Below are 16,070 nucleotides of genomic sequence, written 5' to 3'. Positions count from 1 at the left end.
CGCTGTTAATGGTTTGTTTCTTTTGTCACCTTACCACTACACGTTAAACTGCCATTTTTCTAAATGCTTTGCTTTTTGTATTAGTTTTACTCTAGCTGGCCTGGCAGGAAAGGAATGACCTTAAATTGGGTGGGGAGGGGAAAGTACTTTATTGTCTGCAACGTGTATCTACATGATCTACTTATGTTGGAGCTGTTGGCCCTATTTCTGTAGGCAGGCTGGCCTCTGGTGTTCAATAGGCCACCTATGGTGCCTCCTAATTGCATTTGATACCAATTGATCTGTCCCTGTTGGGAAAAATTTATTTTTTAATCCAATTGTTGAATGTAGAATCCTTTGCTTGCTCGGGTATGTGAGTAATGTTTTCAGGGGGAGTAGTGCTTCCCCCAGGAGCCAGGGAGCTGTTTTTCCTCACCTTTCCTCTTTGGGGAGCAAGGTGTTCTGGGAGCAGAAAGACCCACTTTCAAAACCCCAGGTTGCACTAGCAAGGTAACAACTAACACAGAAGAGAATTACTATCAAAAGAACAAAGCAAGATGCTTTTTTCCTCATCTTTCATATCATTGGCAGCTTTTAAGAGTACAAAACTGTCCATTTCCCCTCAGTTGCATCATAGATGCAACAAGACAGAAGAAAAAAAAATTAAGTTACAATATTTCTGGAATTCATGCCAATTAACAGAAACATGGGCAGCAGCAGAATCGACACTATTTTAATGGCTACAAAAGTCACAACTTCAGGCAGTGTGAGCTGCCTTAAAACCAACCACACCAAACCTTGTATTTAAGTTTTGGAGTGTAGACTTGGGAGAAAATCTGTGCCAGCCCCTAGAAACGGGCTGCTGTGGAACGCGTGGGACTCAGTAAAAATTGGTCCCCCTCGACTGCAGCAGCCACCTAATTAATTACCTTTTCTGTAGGAGTTTAGGTAGACCCAGCGTGTGAACATGTTTGTGGTTTAATAACACCTAAATGGAAACACACTGCTCTAGCAGGGAGGTTGAGGCAACTTTGCTCCTCGAGATAAATCTCAAACCATCTTCCTTAGATCAAGACAGGCTGCCTGTCCCTGGTGTGAGTGCTGTGCTCGGTGATCAGAGCTGACCACGCTTTGCTGCAGTGGCAGGATTGCCAGGAGTTTTATGGGTCTGAGTCTATTCACTTGCTGCAGCTGCCTGAGGCAGTGGATGCAGGTGTTGCTGTGCAATTAGAGGGGATGGCTTTTACCTTACAGTCGAACATTGCAATTGCCTTTTTTTTTTTTTTTTACAGTGACACTTGAATTAGTTATTATTTATCCCAAAGGCTGGTGTGTTTTGTTTAAACTTAATGTTATCAGAGCCATTCTTTTTTTTCTGAGGAAAACAGTTTTTACCTGCCTGCAGCTTTTATATTTGCCATATTTATGTAAAAACATAATTTTTTTTTAAAAAATGACTTTTCAAGGAAAGCAGATTAAATACACTGCCAGCCATAGTCACGGTGCAGGAACAGTTTTTGTGGGTGATTCTGCATAAGTCCTGCCCACCCGCTGTGCTTTGGTGAGGGAATAACTGTCCAACAAAAATTTGACAATTCCAAGATAAATGTGAATTCCTGAGTCCTGGATCTTGCCATATTTAACAATGGCAGTCTGGTCAGACTACCACAGCTTTCCAAAGGTGGAAGGCCTGGCAGAATGCTGTTGATGTACCTATGCGTCTGCAAGCTGTTGCTTCTGTCATCGATGCGTCCTAAGGACATAAAGGATACAAAGCATGTGTGAAAAGGAAAGCTGAGATTATTTTATATTCACATATATTTTATGGGTATTGTACATGTATACTTGTGTGCCTAAATGTATTTTTTATATATATAAAATATATAGATTTTTTTTTTTTTTTACATATACTTTTAACAAGAAAAAACTTGTCCCAGCGGAGCTGGCCCGGCTGGAGTGTCTCCTCCTTATAGCAGGGCTGTCAGTGCTATAACGTCTCTCTGGAACAGCAGCAAGACTGAAAATGCTGGCAGGCAGCTTCCTGCAGGACTGCACACTCAGCACTGCCTGCCAGCAGAGGCTGCTGGGGAAGTTACACCCAGCTGGGACACATTTTGCTTTGTCTGCCACGGAATAAGTGCTCAATAACACACATACCCAAAACTGAGATTTCTTCCTATTGAGTGTTGGTGTGTCAGCCACCGCCAAACCTCTGTGAGAAACGTTCCCTGATGGTTCCAGGGACAGAGATGCCGCTTAAAATGTCCAAAATTCTTCCATACAGGAGGTTTAGGGGAGTTGCTACTTAATGGGAGGAAAAGGGCTTTGGGTTGGTAAAAATACACTGTGCTGGAAAACCAAAGCTACGGTTGCAGCAGTAATCCTTACTCCTGACAAGCCAGTGGAAAACACGGCGTCATTTTCTTTAGATGCATTTAACTAAAAGCTGGATGTTTGATTTTTGAGCTATGTAGCAGCACATTTGAATTCCCCCTTTAAACAGCACGATCCACGCATTACAGCAGTTTGGATTTTTGTTTTCTTTAAAGCTGGACAGCAATGTTTTAAACTTTCTCTGTTTTCTGTATCAAAACTAACGGGGCAGCGAAGTCTGGTTTTTAGCTTTGGCCGGAGTGTTACGCTGATAAATCATAGGCAAGTCCTTCTGGCAGGGTTTTAACACTGCACCTGAATGGGCCAAGTATTTGCAGGGCTTTTCCAACTTGACGTTTTTCCATTGTCCTGCGCCCCGGGGATGACGGGTTGATGTCAGTCGTGCTCGGGAGGCGCAGACGCGGCGGGTCTGCCCTGCCTGGTGCTGGGGAAGGTGTGCAACCCAATACTGTGCTCAGAGCACATCTGGGATCGTTTGATTCCCATTGTTCTGCGGGTGAACTCTGGACGTGAGAAGTTACAACCCGCGAGCAGCGCGGTGCCAATTGTGTGCGACAGTGATTTCAGCTTAATAAATATGCAAGTGGTAACTCCAATACTCAAATTTTTGTTGCACTGAGTGTAATTGCAGCTTAGTGCCTGGCTATGTGTGTGTGAGAGTCAGTATGTGATTTTTTTTTTTCCTGCAGTAGGTGAAGCAATTTTGTTTTCAGGAGACAATTTGATCCATAGGGTCAATTTTAAAAGGCTGAGTGCATGTTTTAACGAAGAGTTTTTGGGTTGGACTGATTTCAGGAATTGTAGGTAGAGATATGACTCTTTTACCATATGCCACTTTTTGTGATTTCATCTCCTGGAGGAACTTTCCTTCACCCTCCAGTAAAGCTTAGTTTACCAGGAGGCCTGCAGGGATGGACATCACAGCTGCCCATATAAAACAGCTGTGCTATCCCCAAATTCTGGTATGACCTGCAGCCTTGCTTTAAAACTAATTACAGTAAGCCTTTGGCTAATTTAGATTCATGCACAATTCCAAATCGGATACCATGTGGTTTCCCTAATAACACTTTAAGGAAATGAATGAGCATTTATCAAGGATAAGCTTGGGGAGAGCCAGCTGGCACCAAAAATTCCTTAAAACTTGTGTCCTAGGACAAAGCAATTCACACACCAAAACCAGCCCACCTCATGTGAATGGAGTGGGATTCACTTCAAAGTGATTTGGAAATGCCTAACTAATGTTATTAGAATGAGAGGTACTGAGTAAAATTAAATAGAGACCATTTTTTAATAGTTCCTTCAAAGTCTTTTGTCAGTTACAGTGAGATGGTTGTTTCATTTTCATAAGTGAGAGATTTCCAACTGTGACACATTTTCCATTAGAAACTCCATTATGGACCTTTTACCATTCAGACAGTAAGAGTACCCTCAAATCCCTCTTGGGTGCACAGGCCAACACGGCTCTGGTGTGAAATAGCAGGGAATATTGTTGGAGGCAGTGCAGCCACTGGGGAGCAGCTGTTGGTTACAGCCAGGGGATGGAACAATATGTTTTTCTAGTATACAGACAATAAGTTATGTTTGGTGTCACCTTGGGGAAAAATAAGTCACCTTGATTGCATCTCCTTGGCCTGCACCTTATTCACAAAAGCATCCTTCCTCCTCAGCCAAAGCCTTAGACTCTGAATGGAATTTCTTTTTCCTTATTCTGTAGTTCAATTCACCCTTAAAATGTTGGCTAGATGGTGTTTACTTTCCAAATTTCCCCACCTAAATGGTTTAAAACTAAGTCTGTGGGTCTCTTGAAGATTTTTATTACACCAGGGATTATGCAGGTACCGTGTGGCAGGGATGAGGAAGCACTGCAGAAAGATAGGGATGGCATTTGAGACTCTTAAATGGTTCCTGTGATGATAAAAGCTGTTGAGGGAGGCTCCAGGGAACTCTTCACCAGCGCTTCAGAGCTTGAGCAGCAGGCACTAAGTCATCTCAAAAGCTGCTGTGGGTTTTGAATCAGTTCAGGTTTCCTACCTTTGGTCTGAAATCAATGTGAAAATCAGATCTGGAGAGACACTGGACCCATCCATGCTTCTGGGCTGCCCTGTTCCTGTGAAACCTCACACCAGGTTTGTGAGTTTAGGGAGCCTTCACACTGCTAAGGACTGGGGAAGCAGATCTTTATTCCTGGCCAAGTTTTTGACACTCTCACAGAAGCTGAGTAACACTTTCCCTGAAATAGGCTCCTCCAGGGAGGAGCCAGGGCTACACAGGGCTGATGTGGAGTTGTCAGAGGCACAGGATCAACAGGTTTTGCAGAAGAGCACATTTAAGCCTTTTCAACATTAGCCCATTTTCCTCTGTTATTAAAATTGACCCTTAAATCTAACCTATATATGTATTTATCATTCCTGAAGATGAAGATTTGGAGGAATAAAGGAGTGGGGGCTTCAGGTATCTTGCCACCCTTAGCTGACGAAAGGGATTTCTTCCTCCCATCCCCAAAGCAAAGGGCACCCATGAGGTTCTGAGTTACTACAGGAGTGGTGTCCCCTCAGGGCAGCTTCAAAGACAACACAACAGATCTTCTTCATGGTGCAAGCTGCCAGGAGCTCCTGCTCCCTGAGAGTGATCCAACTTTAGACTCCTTGGGTTGGCGTTCCCATTCTCAGTGTGACTCTGTCCGTGGTCCCTGCGGGTGAACAGGTCACACACTCGTGTCCTCACTGTCCTACAGCCAGGGAGCCAACACACAGGCAGTTCCACTCATTTACCTGGGAAATCTGCAGGAGAGGCCTGAGTGAACTCGCCCCTCACCTGCCCACAGTGGCACAGGTGGGGTATCTCTCCTCTGCTAAAACCTCCATCACGGGCTTTCTGTGACCTGAAACCTGTGTTATGCTGAACAGCATCTGATCACGGGCTGAAGAGTGAAAATATGGATAAAATTTATAAGTTTTATTAAAACAAATCACACAGCTGCTATTCCATCTCCTCCATGGTCATTTATACTGGCCATGATCCATTCTTCAGGTTTCTGAGAGACACAAAATGGCAAAAAAAGGTGAGAAGACCACCTGTTTCATGAGGTGGAGGCTGAAGAAAGGTGAAATAACTTTTGCACATTGTCTAAGCGAGTGACCTGCAGAACAGAGCTGAGTGCTGTGATGCTCTGAGCAGGAGCGTAGAGGCAGCCTCATATCACCCAAATCTGCTTCTCCCAGCACCCTCAGCTCACCCTCACAAGACCACGTGAAATGCTCATAAACAGCTTAAAAATCTATGGTCAATCAGGCCCTTCGGAAAAGATGGGGGCTAAGAGTGTGGGTGGAATAAAAGGAGTCAAGAGATCCCTGAAGGAGGGTGAGAGCCACAGCAGGAGCTGGGAGAGGAGAAGGAGACAGCACAGACAGAGGGAAGCACTGGCTGGTGCTGCTGAAGTGTCATCTTAATTATCCCTGGCAAAAGAACAGTGATTAACATCGATGACTGTGGACAACCTTTGTGTAATTACTCATTAACATTTCTAAAATTGCACCTAGCTGCTACAGCAATACATGCTTTATAGATTCATCATGTTGAAGTCCAGAAAGAATCATTAGATCGTCTACGCAGACCCCTGTGCTTTGCCAGCCGCTATTACACTGCAGAAATTAGCGCTGGAGGCGGCTTGTGCTTGGCTTCCACGTACTTTCCAGAAAGGGCATCCAGGGATAGCAAGCGATGGACACTCTGCCCCATGCCTTGAGATGTGGTTCTAAATTCAGATCGCTCCCCTGCCCCAGCCTCACGTTAAAATCCATGCTGGTTGCCTTTTTTTTTTTTTTTATCATTATTTATGGAAACGGTACCCACAGCCAAGCAGAGCTGGATGGGAAAAGGAATTCTTTGTCCCCATCTCCTCTGAGCGGGAAGAGAGGAGGTAGCTGAATTAGAGGCTTCTGCATTGCCTATCTGTGCTCCTTCCTCAGACATGGGTACCATCTGCCCAAAGCTACCATTGGCCAAGAACATTAACAGAAGTCCTGTGAATAATAATTTAAAATAATGGATTAATTAGAGGAAATTGTGATCTGCCTGCAAATGTCCTTTCTGCAAGCATTAAAATGGAGCTAATCCTTGCAGCTACACAATTCATTGCAAGCCACTGGCTCTGCTGGGTTTTACTAGAGGAAAAGGGCATTTTTATTCTCATCTACTCATTTTAGAAACCAGTCCCAGTTAGACTAACTCAGCAACACCTGTTTCTTTTCCTAGAGAAACATGAAAACCAAATTTTTTATAGTATCTTGTGATCAGAGAAAGACCACTCTGACCTACATGTTGTAGGTGATCCCATTTCCATTGCAGGTGCCTCCGTTTTGACCCAGGACTTCAGTTAAATTAAAATATTTCAGTCCTCAGAGTAGGGAGAAGAACACAGGAAATATCTTCTGGGTCCACTATCCTTGAAGAAGACTGTTTGGAGGAGATATTACACAACCCTCAAGGCAAGAAAAATTATGCAAAAAGTCCCAGAAATCACAAAACCATCTCTTCTAATGTAGGGCAACCCTAATCCACCATTGATGTTATTCTGGTTGTGTGAGTATTAGTGAAAAATGAAAGATCCGTATCACACTTGTTAATTTCCAGAGTAATGTGCAGGTGGTATTTAACTCTGGCCAGACCTGAACCACCATTCTGGGGACAGAAAGACTGTAATTTGGGCACTACACAACACCTGAGGGAGAGTAAGGTCCCCTGGGAGCTTAATCCCTTTCACTATTTGTCCTGTGTTGATGTTCATGGAATTCAAACAGCTGACCAAGAAGCACCCTGCACATCACAGGAGCGACGCGTGGCTCAGGAATTAAAAAGAATGAAGGATGGTGTGGTTATCCCAGCATCCACAGCACACAAGGGGAAAGCTGGAAAAGAAAGGGAATCTACACCAAGATTCACCATCCTGGGGCATCTCTGGTGAAACCAAGCCTTAGCATAGCTCCCCAGCAGAGGAATCAGAGCTGTAACAGAAATCAGAGCCAGGAAGGATCCACAGGAGTGATGCAGCCGCCAGCACACTCAGGGAGCAGCAGGGATGCAGAATGCATCCCTCCCACCACGGCCCTGCTGTGTCCAGCCCCTCAAGCATAAAGGGAAGGGGTGTAAGAGGAGGATGAAGAAGTGTGGGATGGGGTCTTACTGAGAACTAGAGAAATAGCTGAGAAATAGAGAAATAGAACATTAATCCCTTAGTTTTGGATGAGCATAACAGTTTAGGCTTCAGAAATAATCAATAATCTTTCTGCTAGTGGAGTATTTCATTCCCAGCAGTTTCATGGAGAGTTTGAGGGAGATTATATATTTATGGTTTCCCATTTGAAAGACTTTTAGCAGGTTTACCTGGAACATATGGATCCTATTTTGGTTCTTTTGTTTTAGCACTTAATGCTTATGAAATTGCCAGTTAATGACATCCATGCCCAAACCCATGTTGCTTTTTAAAGTAAAATGCCTACCAAAGGTCCATGTTCATACTTACCACTTCTCAAGTACAGCAATGAAAGTTTTAAGAGGCTTGTTACCTACTGTGTCTGGGGGAGGGAACCGACAGAATAATGAAATTACAAACAGGGGTTTAGATTAAAGCCTTGCTGGCCTTGCCTGCTCTGGGGCTCGAGGCACTGCAACCCCACCAGCACCAACGGGGCACCCCAGGCTTGGGTGTGGGAAGACCCTGGGCATGGGTGCAGGGAGGCCCCATATTTTTTTCAGGGAACTTGGGCTGGGGGGAGGTAAGCTGGAATTACGAGGCCCCTGGGGTGAGGGATACCGGGGTCGGGAGCAGAGGGATGAGGCTGGATGGGAGGGCACCCCAGAGCTGGGTGAGAGGGGGACTCCGAGCGATGCTCAGCCAGAGAGAGCATCCCTTCCGTCTCCAGCCTCTGGCTGCCCTGGGGCGCGAGTGACAACGGGCCCTTTTGCTGCTGACAGGCTGGGCAAACCCCGGGGCACCTCCGGCAGAGACCCCTCCGGCCCAGGGCGCTCGAGGGGCGGGCGCGGAGCTTCCCCCGGGCCGGGCGGGGCGCGGCGCAGAGCGCGGAGCGCGGAGCGTGTCGCGCACGTTACCGGCTCCGCTAATCACCCCTGAGCCTTTGATTGCCCTGCACGTGGGGACGAGCCTCCGCACTTCAAAAGAGCGTGGGAAATCCTGATTAAAAGGCTTTTCTCCCCCGTTGGGATCGACACCTTCTTTGAAGCCCTTCCAAGCGACAATGCAAACGCAGCCACCGCCAAAGGACTGTATCTATATTTTAAGTGACTTTAATTTCTCTTTCCCCCTCTTGCTCTCTTCCCCCCTCCTTTCCTTTCAGTTTTGGAAACACCTGGTAAGTTGTAAAATGATTTACGAAGTGAAAGTGTTAAATGAGGCCACCAGCTGTAAGACTGACAGAGCTTTATGAGTTTTATTAGGTGCCCTATTATGGAAAATAAACTTTAATCCGTCCATAAAAACAGAATCTGAAAAACATATTTGCCCTTGTAGTCTGGAACACTGAAGGTATTCTTGTGAGACGCTGGGCTTTAAAGAGATTAATTTTATTGAGACAGACACAATACACCGGTAGGACTTTGATACCGAGTCCGTGAATAGCTGCCTGTACCCGCAAGGCTGGTTTTCATGGGGCTGGGACACGTTTGGACACACACCTCTCGGGCATACAGAAAATTTCTGGTGTGGTGGGGCACATCTGCCAGTTTAATTAGTAAGTATTTAACTGGAAATTAATGACTGAGGGAGGATCTTTTTTCGGGAAGGTGATCCCAGGTAGCTCTTGAAAATTATTAATTATAATTAAAATAATTATTGTTATTGTTGTTGTTATTATTATGCGCGCTATGCATTATATTTCATTTACTGATAATTTTTTAGGATAACGATGTGTCCTCCAGACTGATACGGTTTAGGCATTTCAAGGTGGGAGCAAGAGGTAAATCCTGATGACAGTAACTCGGACGTGTCGCCAGGATTAAGGTGGAGGAGCCACCGCGGCCCTGCGCGGGTATTGCGCGCTCCTGCAAGGCTGTTCACCCGCGGAGATGCAGCCGCAGCTAAGCGGCGTGAAAACCACAGAGATACTGATGCCTTTATACTTCTATCGCCTTAAAGTCTCTACAGCCTGTGGCCGAAAGAAAATCGTTTACAAATTTAAATGAGAGACTCCTATGCGATTGTTTCCGTCCAAGGGCGTACGTATCGATCAAGCCCAAATCAAATTTATCCCGACCAAGTATTTTGACACATGGGATCCATCCGGTTTTATGATTTATCGTGATTTTTGGCGTGTCGCCCTGGGGCGCTGTGTGTGCCGGGCCGGGGAGCTGGTAACTAACCGCGTTAATGCCTGAATAGCACCTCCAGCCGCCCCACCTGAAGCTTTTCCTTCCTGAATCTCATCCCATAATCTCATGCATCCACTAGCCTGTGTTTCGCGGGCCGGATTTTTACAGAAGCCGTTTAGAGAGGGCATGCTGTTCCCATTTGAAAGGTTAACGCGCATTTGTAGAAAATACCTTTTATTATTATTAATTGTAAAAACGCATGAGAGTGGGAACGCTCCATGCTTCATTGCTCCTCGTTCTCAGCCTCCGAGGCTCTGCGGTGACCCACGAGGCGGTGACACCCGGGATGAAGGGGCCGGGTCCCTCCGCTCCCCTGCGCGGCCTTAGGCGGGAGCAGAGCGGAGCCGCCCCGTAATTCATTCGCGGGGATGAATTGCCAGACGTGGCCCCGAGCTGGCGGGGATGAGCCAGTGATTATATTTAAATTCCCTATAATTGATTTGGGGAAGAGCTGCGGTGACAGGGATTAATTGATCCGCAAATTTATTGGCGAGATAAATCCCCGCAGTTATCGAAAACCCCGCACTCCGCCGCCGAGGACGGTGGGGGGTCCCGTCCTCGGTCCCGGGGAGGGTACGGGGGCCCTGAGCTCCCTCCCACCCGCCGGAGGCCCGCATTGTTTTGGAAGTCGAGCAGTCCCTGGAAGACAGTGCTGCTCCCGCGAGGGGGGAGACTGGTCCCGCCGCTCCTCCGGATTCCCGAAAGCATCGCGCGACGGTACCCGGCTGGAATACGCATCTCCCGTGCGCTGCTCTCAGGAAAACCCCACGCCGCTGTCAGACACTACAGGACAGCTGAGACACTGGATTAAATTCGGGTTAGAAAGGAGTTCCCTGCTCCTTCCCGGGCGCTTCGGCACCTCCCAGAACAGCGGGATTCCCTGGCTCGAGAGCGCCGAGCATCTCCCCCCTCACACAGCGCTCATACACCGCTAGTACAAAACGCCATTTATTTTCCACCCCATTGCAAGGGTGGGACGGCCTAGGGAATAATTTAGCATGCATAAGTAGACGTAATTTTTTTTTTATAAATACCATATACAAAAATAAAGACAGTATTGAGATTTCCAGCAGTTTTAACGTTCATGACATAAACAGTTTTCCCGATATATAGTAAGAACAAAACACTTCCAATAGTTAGCGAAAGGAACGAGCTTCCAGGGGGCAGGGATGGGGGGGTGGGGAGCTCAAGTTTTGTCTGTTTTTCAGTCAATAATAACACTGTATTCACCGTAAATCCTCTTCCCCGCCCGGCATGCGGAGGATCCTCCTCTCCATCCCTCTCCAAGCAGGGAGAAATCGGAACAAGGGAGGGAGCGGGGCCGGTGCCAACCACGAGCGGCAGGGCTCCTCTACGGAAGGACGGCTGGAGGGAGCGGGGCGTGCGGGGGGGCTCACTGGGACTGCGACGGGGCCCCGTGCCGGCCCCGGGGCTGCGTGTCCTCCTCGTCCGCCTCGGAGCAGTCGGAGGAGTGGTACGGGCAGCACCTCCCGGCCGCCGCCGCCACCTCCTCTTCCTCCTCCTCCTCTTCCTCGTCCTCAGGTTCGCTGTCGGGCAGTTCCCGCATCCTCCTCCCGCCGCTCTTCTCGGGGGCGGGCAGCAGCAGGTCCTCATCCCCCTTGTCCTCCCCTCCGCCCCCTTTCTGCTTCTCGGCCTCCTGCGCCGCCTGCTCCTTCGCCTTCTTGCTGCGTTTCCACTTCATGCGCCGGTTCTGGAACCAGATCTTCACCTGCGGGAGACGAGACACACACACACACACACACATCACCTCATCCGCCACCTCTGAGGGCAGCGTCCCCCACTCGCCCCTCGCCGCGGGAACCCACCTGTGTCTCGGTCAGCATGAGCGACGTGGCCACCTCGAAGCGCTTGGGCCGCGAGAGATACTTGTTGAGCTTGAACTGGTGCTCCAGCTCCAGCAGCTGCTGGCTGGTGAAGGCCGTGCGAGGCCGGCGGCACTTCCCCAGCAGGTTGGACTGCGCCTGGGCTGGGAAAGGACAGGGGGGAGCGCGGAGGTGAGCGCGGAGCCGCCCTGCCGTGCCCGCGCATCCCCCGGGAGGGCCGTGAGAAGTGAGGGAGGCAGGAAAGACTGTGTGTGTGTGTGTGTGAGTGAGGCAAGGATGGACAGCTATACACCGGAGCATGGACCGAGGCAGGGATTTCCTCCAGCCTCCAAGTCCCCCGGCTCCGAGGTTTTCCGGCTTTCATAGTGTCAGGGGATTCCCCACAGGGACCAAAAAAAAAAAAAAAATTAAATCTTTTAAATAAAGCAAAATATGTCTCTTGATTTCCCAAGAGCCTAACAAACGCGAGACAATAAACCGAAGCCAGGGATCGCGGCGAAGGGGCATTGGGCTCTCCAGGGAGCGGCAATTTGCTCCATTTAATGTTTTAGTTAAACCTGCCGCAATCCCAGCCCGCCCATATCCGTTTAATTAGCGGGATTGCCGGCGGGCAGTCCCTCCGCCGGGCCGGGCCGGGACCGAGCCAGGGGCCTGCTCCGCACCGCCCTGCAAGTGTCGGTCACCGCCCGCCCCTCGGGGCGTAAATCAGCAGCGAGGGGTGGAAAACTACCTTTGAAAGGAAAACAAAACAAAAAAAAAAAGGCGTAGTTTCCACGTTCAAAAATAATAAGCAAAATTAAGGATTTATAAAAGATGAGAAAAAAAAAATCCAGCGGCGAGCGAACGGAGACTGAGCTCCTTCGTGGGGTTCGGACACCCCCGGGGCAGCGCTATGACCCATGTCTGGAAGTATTTTTGATACTTTGGTTTATTTGGTTTAGAAAAATCAGAAATCTGGGAAGGGGTGGCTCCCGCTCCCCGGCCGCAGTTGGTGGCAGCTCGCTAAAGCGGCAGAAAGAAAAGGACAGTGTCCGCTCCCGGCCGCAGCGCCCAGGAGATTTTCTCACCGCGGTGCGATTTTCGAGGCTCCATTCCCGTTTCGCTCGGTTATTTATTCCCCTCTGCTCCTTGTTTGAGAGGCAGGGTTCTGACAGCTCTCCTAATTATTTTTTCTTCCTGAATGTTCCAGTCTAAACAACCCAATTCGAGTGAAAACAAAGGACTTTTTTGTCTGAGAATGTGTGTGCAGAGTAGGAGAAGGGGGAGAAAAAAAAAAATCGCAATTCTTTTCCTGGCATGATTTTCGTAAAACTACACCTCCGGTATTGTTAAACCGGCCATTCCCACCGAGAGCTCACACCTCCGAAAATGATCTTTGCTTAAACCAGATGCATGCAAGGTCCCCATCGCCGCGAGGCCTAGAGCTCAGCTCCGCGCTTTGCTGGGACTCCGGGATTGCCTGGCTCCATTCAGCGCTCCCAGCCTTCCTTGGGCCCAAACCTACACCCTTCCGATTATATGTGTCCATTCGTTATCCCCAGGAAACGCAGAACCCCACATTTTCGGCCGATCCCAGATCCTCCCTACACCCCTCTACTCAGAGGACCCGGCACCATTATTAAAAGCCCATTTCCTATAAAGGATAAATAAAGTTAAGAACGGTGGGTGAGTGATATGATCTGCCACCCCGCTTTTTAGGGGAAGGACTACATTGTAACTGGGATTTTGGGGGACACCATGGGGATTCCTGCCTCTGCCCTGTCCACAATACCCCCCACCCCCCTCCCCGGAGGCTTTTACCCTCCGGAACGGGCGTTTTGCAAAGGCAGGGAGAGATTTGTCACCTTCCCGTTTAACCTGCCGTGAGAGGCCGGGATGCCCGGGGCTCCCCAAGGGCCGGGAATGGCGAGGTGACCGCACGTCCCCGTTTCCCATTGTGGAACACTATTTCTTTCTTTTTTTTTTAATAAAAAAATTTCCAAAAAATAAGAATACCGCCTCAGGTTTAACTCTGCAGTTTATTTAGGCGGAGGCAGGAGGAGGTTTCTCCCCTCTCGGAAGGAGGCAGCTGCCGGTAGGCCCCCGCAGCGGGATAGGGGAGGGAAGGGACGCGGCTGCCCTGCGGAGGGAGGCGAATACTCACAGTTGAAGTCGGGCATCTTGGGCAGGATCATGCCGGCTGTGGAGGCCCGGAGCCACTGGTCCAGCTGGAAGGTGCCGGCGCTGAGCTTGATGGGGTCGGCGGCGGGGTGCGAGGGGTGCGCTCCCTGCACCTGCGAGTAGGGGTAGGAGAGCGCCGGGTGCTGCCCGCCCAGCGCCGAGTACCCGTACACGGGGTGCCCGTACAGGGCCGCCTGCGCCGGCATTCCCGGTCCGCCGGGCGCCGCGGGGTGCAGTCCCAGGGCCATGCCGGCCGCCGAGGCGTGGTGGTGCGGGTGGGCTCCCGCGCCCGCCCCGGGCAGGAACCCGGGCTTGGGGACCAGCGCGCAGTGCGCGGCCAGGAGCCGCGGCGGGGACGGGCTGTCGGTGCGCAGGCAGTCGGCGGGGCCGCCGGCGGGATGCTCGGAGGAGGACGAAGAGGACGACGAGGAAGAGGAGGAGGACGAGGACGGCGGGCTGCCGCTCCCGCTGCTGCTGCTCCCGCTGCCTCCCAGCGAGGTGACCAGGGCCAGCGGCGCGCTCTGCCCCGCCGCCGCCGCCTTGGGGGGGTCGACAGCCAGCAGCGCGTCGATGCGGAAATTTTTGGATTTTTCCATGAGGAGCGCCGGCGGGAGGGAAGGAGGGAGGCGGCCGTGGGCGGGCGGGACCGTTGGGCTGCCCCGGGCCGGCCGCGTCTCCCGGCGGCGGGGGCGGCACTGCGGCCGCGCTCCGCGGGGCGCGCCCCTTCAAGGCCCGCAGGCGGCTCCCATTGGCCCCGCACCGCCGCGGCCTCGCCCCTCACTGGCCCCGCCGCCCACCCGTCACGGCGGAGCGCCCGCCCCCTCCCGCACACACCCCCGGGGGACTCCGGGATCGGGATACGAGGAGAGGAGATGGTCCCGGCAAACCGGCTGCTCTCCGCGGAGAGAGCTCTCCCCGCAGCGGGACTGTGTGTCCGGTGACAGTTTTCCACCGTTCCCGCACGCACGGCAAATATTTGCCGTAAACGCGCCGCCGGCTGCTTTTTTAACGAGTCGGAAAGAATAAACACCTGCGGGTCAGGGAGTCACCCCGCCACCAAATCTCGGGTCTGTCAACAGCGTTATTACACCTGCTTATCTCGAGCAAATAGCCCCGGACAGAAAAGGGAAAGAGCGGGGCGAGGGGTCGCTCCCTTACCCAGGGTCCCGTTTTCCTCAGGGGGGCCGCGGGACCCTCGCACCGGCGGTGTGAGCGAAAGGTCAGGCTGCAGCATGAAGGGCTGCCAAGGTAAACACGCTCTTCCTTCAAAAAGCCATTGCCAGTCCCGCGGAGAAGGCGCTCGGCAGCGGGAAATGCCCGTGTCGCGGCTCCGCCGCCGTGAGCCCCCCCACGGGAGGGGCCGCTCCGCACTGGGGGGGCGGTGGGACTGTGTCCCAGGGGCTGCCGGGGCCACTCAACAAGGGTGCGCTGCCCCCCCAGGCCCATGCGCCTGGGCTGAGAAAAGTAAAAGCAATGAGGAGATAAATAGGCGAAAAGAAATGGAGAAGGGGCAAAAAATGAGGAGTACAACACAACCAACAAAATATCCGACTACTTTGCCTCGGTGTCCTTCTCACCACTACTCCGTGGGCAGGAGGCACTGAGCACCTCTGCGGGGTGTGCACACGCATCCACACATACAGACATGCACCCTTTGCTCTGTGTCCTGGCATTCTCCTTTTCTCCTGCACTTTTTTTCCCCCTTGACCTCACTGGAGCCTCTGGACACACTCGCACAGCAGACACAACACAGACACACAAGCAGGACAGACGTGTGGACACAATTCCAGCAGGCACACAGACACACCTGTACGTAGGCCTGGCACGGCCACACACAGCAGATGCACACGCGTGGCACAGCTGAGTCACACGCACACAGGCAACTCCTGCACACAGGAACGGGAGAGCAGATACACCCGGACCCAAACAACAGCCATTCCCGCCCGGGGAACCCCAACACGCACCGGCCACAGCCCGCACACGCCGCGGGGGCCGGGGCCGAGCCCCGCAGCCGCACGAAGTCCCCGTACACCCCGGTCCCCGGGAAGAAAAGGGGGATACCGAGTAGCCGGATAATTTTCACTAGCCTCTTCGGTTTTGCCGGGCCTCCGGCACGCTCTGAAGGGCCAGGGGAGGCCTAAGGGAACGGGCCCGGGAGCTCGGCAGTCCCCTGGCCATCGCCGCCTTCCGCCGGGGCCCCGCAGCCGGCCCCACGCTTCCCCTGGACCGTCACTTTGTGCCCCACGCGCGGGGCAGTCCCACGGCTGGGAGAGAGTGTCCGGAACAGGGGCTCGTCCCCGTGGCCGACTC

The 16,070-nt window shown here is 51.4% G+C and overlaps 1 protein-coding gene across 1 annotated transcript; it reads right to left on the bottom strand.

Annotated features, from left to right (window-relative positions):
* Positions 1-11,070: 11,070 nt before the first annotated feature.
* Positions 11,071-14,356, bottom strand: MNX1 (motor neuron and pancreas homeobox 1). Its single transcript, XM_032704921.1, has 3 exons — positions 13,744-14,356; positions 11,583-11,743; positions 11,071-11,485 (listed from the first exon to the last, which is right to left on the bottom strand). Exons 1-3 carry the CDS (start codon positions 14,354-14,356, stop codon positions 11,150-11,152), a joined length of 1,110 nt encoding a protein of 369 aa, XP_032560812.1. The 3' UTR covers positions 11,071-11,149.
* Between the last annotated feature and the right edge of the window lie 1,714 nt (positions 14,357-16,070).

Source organism: Chiroxiphia lanceolata, chromosome 1, assembly GCF_009829145.1.
Source record: "Chiroxiphia lanceolata isolate bChiLan1 chromosome 1, bChiLan1.pri, whole genome shotgun sequence".
In the NCBI taxonomy this organism is placed as follows: domain Eukaryota; kingdom Metazoa; phylum Chordata; class Aves; order Passeriformes; family Pipridae; genus Chiroxiphia; species Chiroxiphia lanceolata.
Note: the sequence above shows the minus strand (reverse complement) of the source record. Positions and strands in the feature narration are given on the sequence as shown.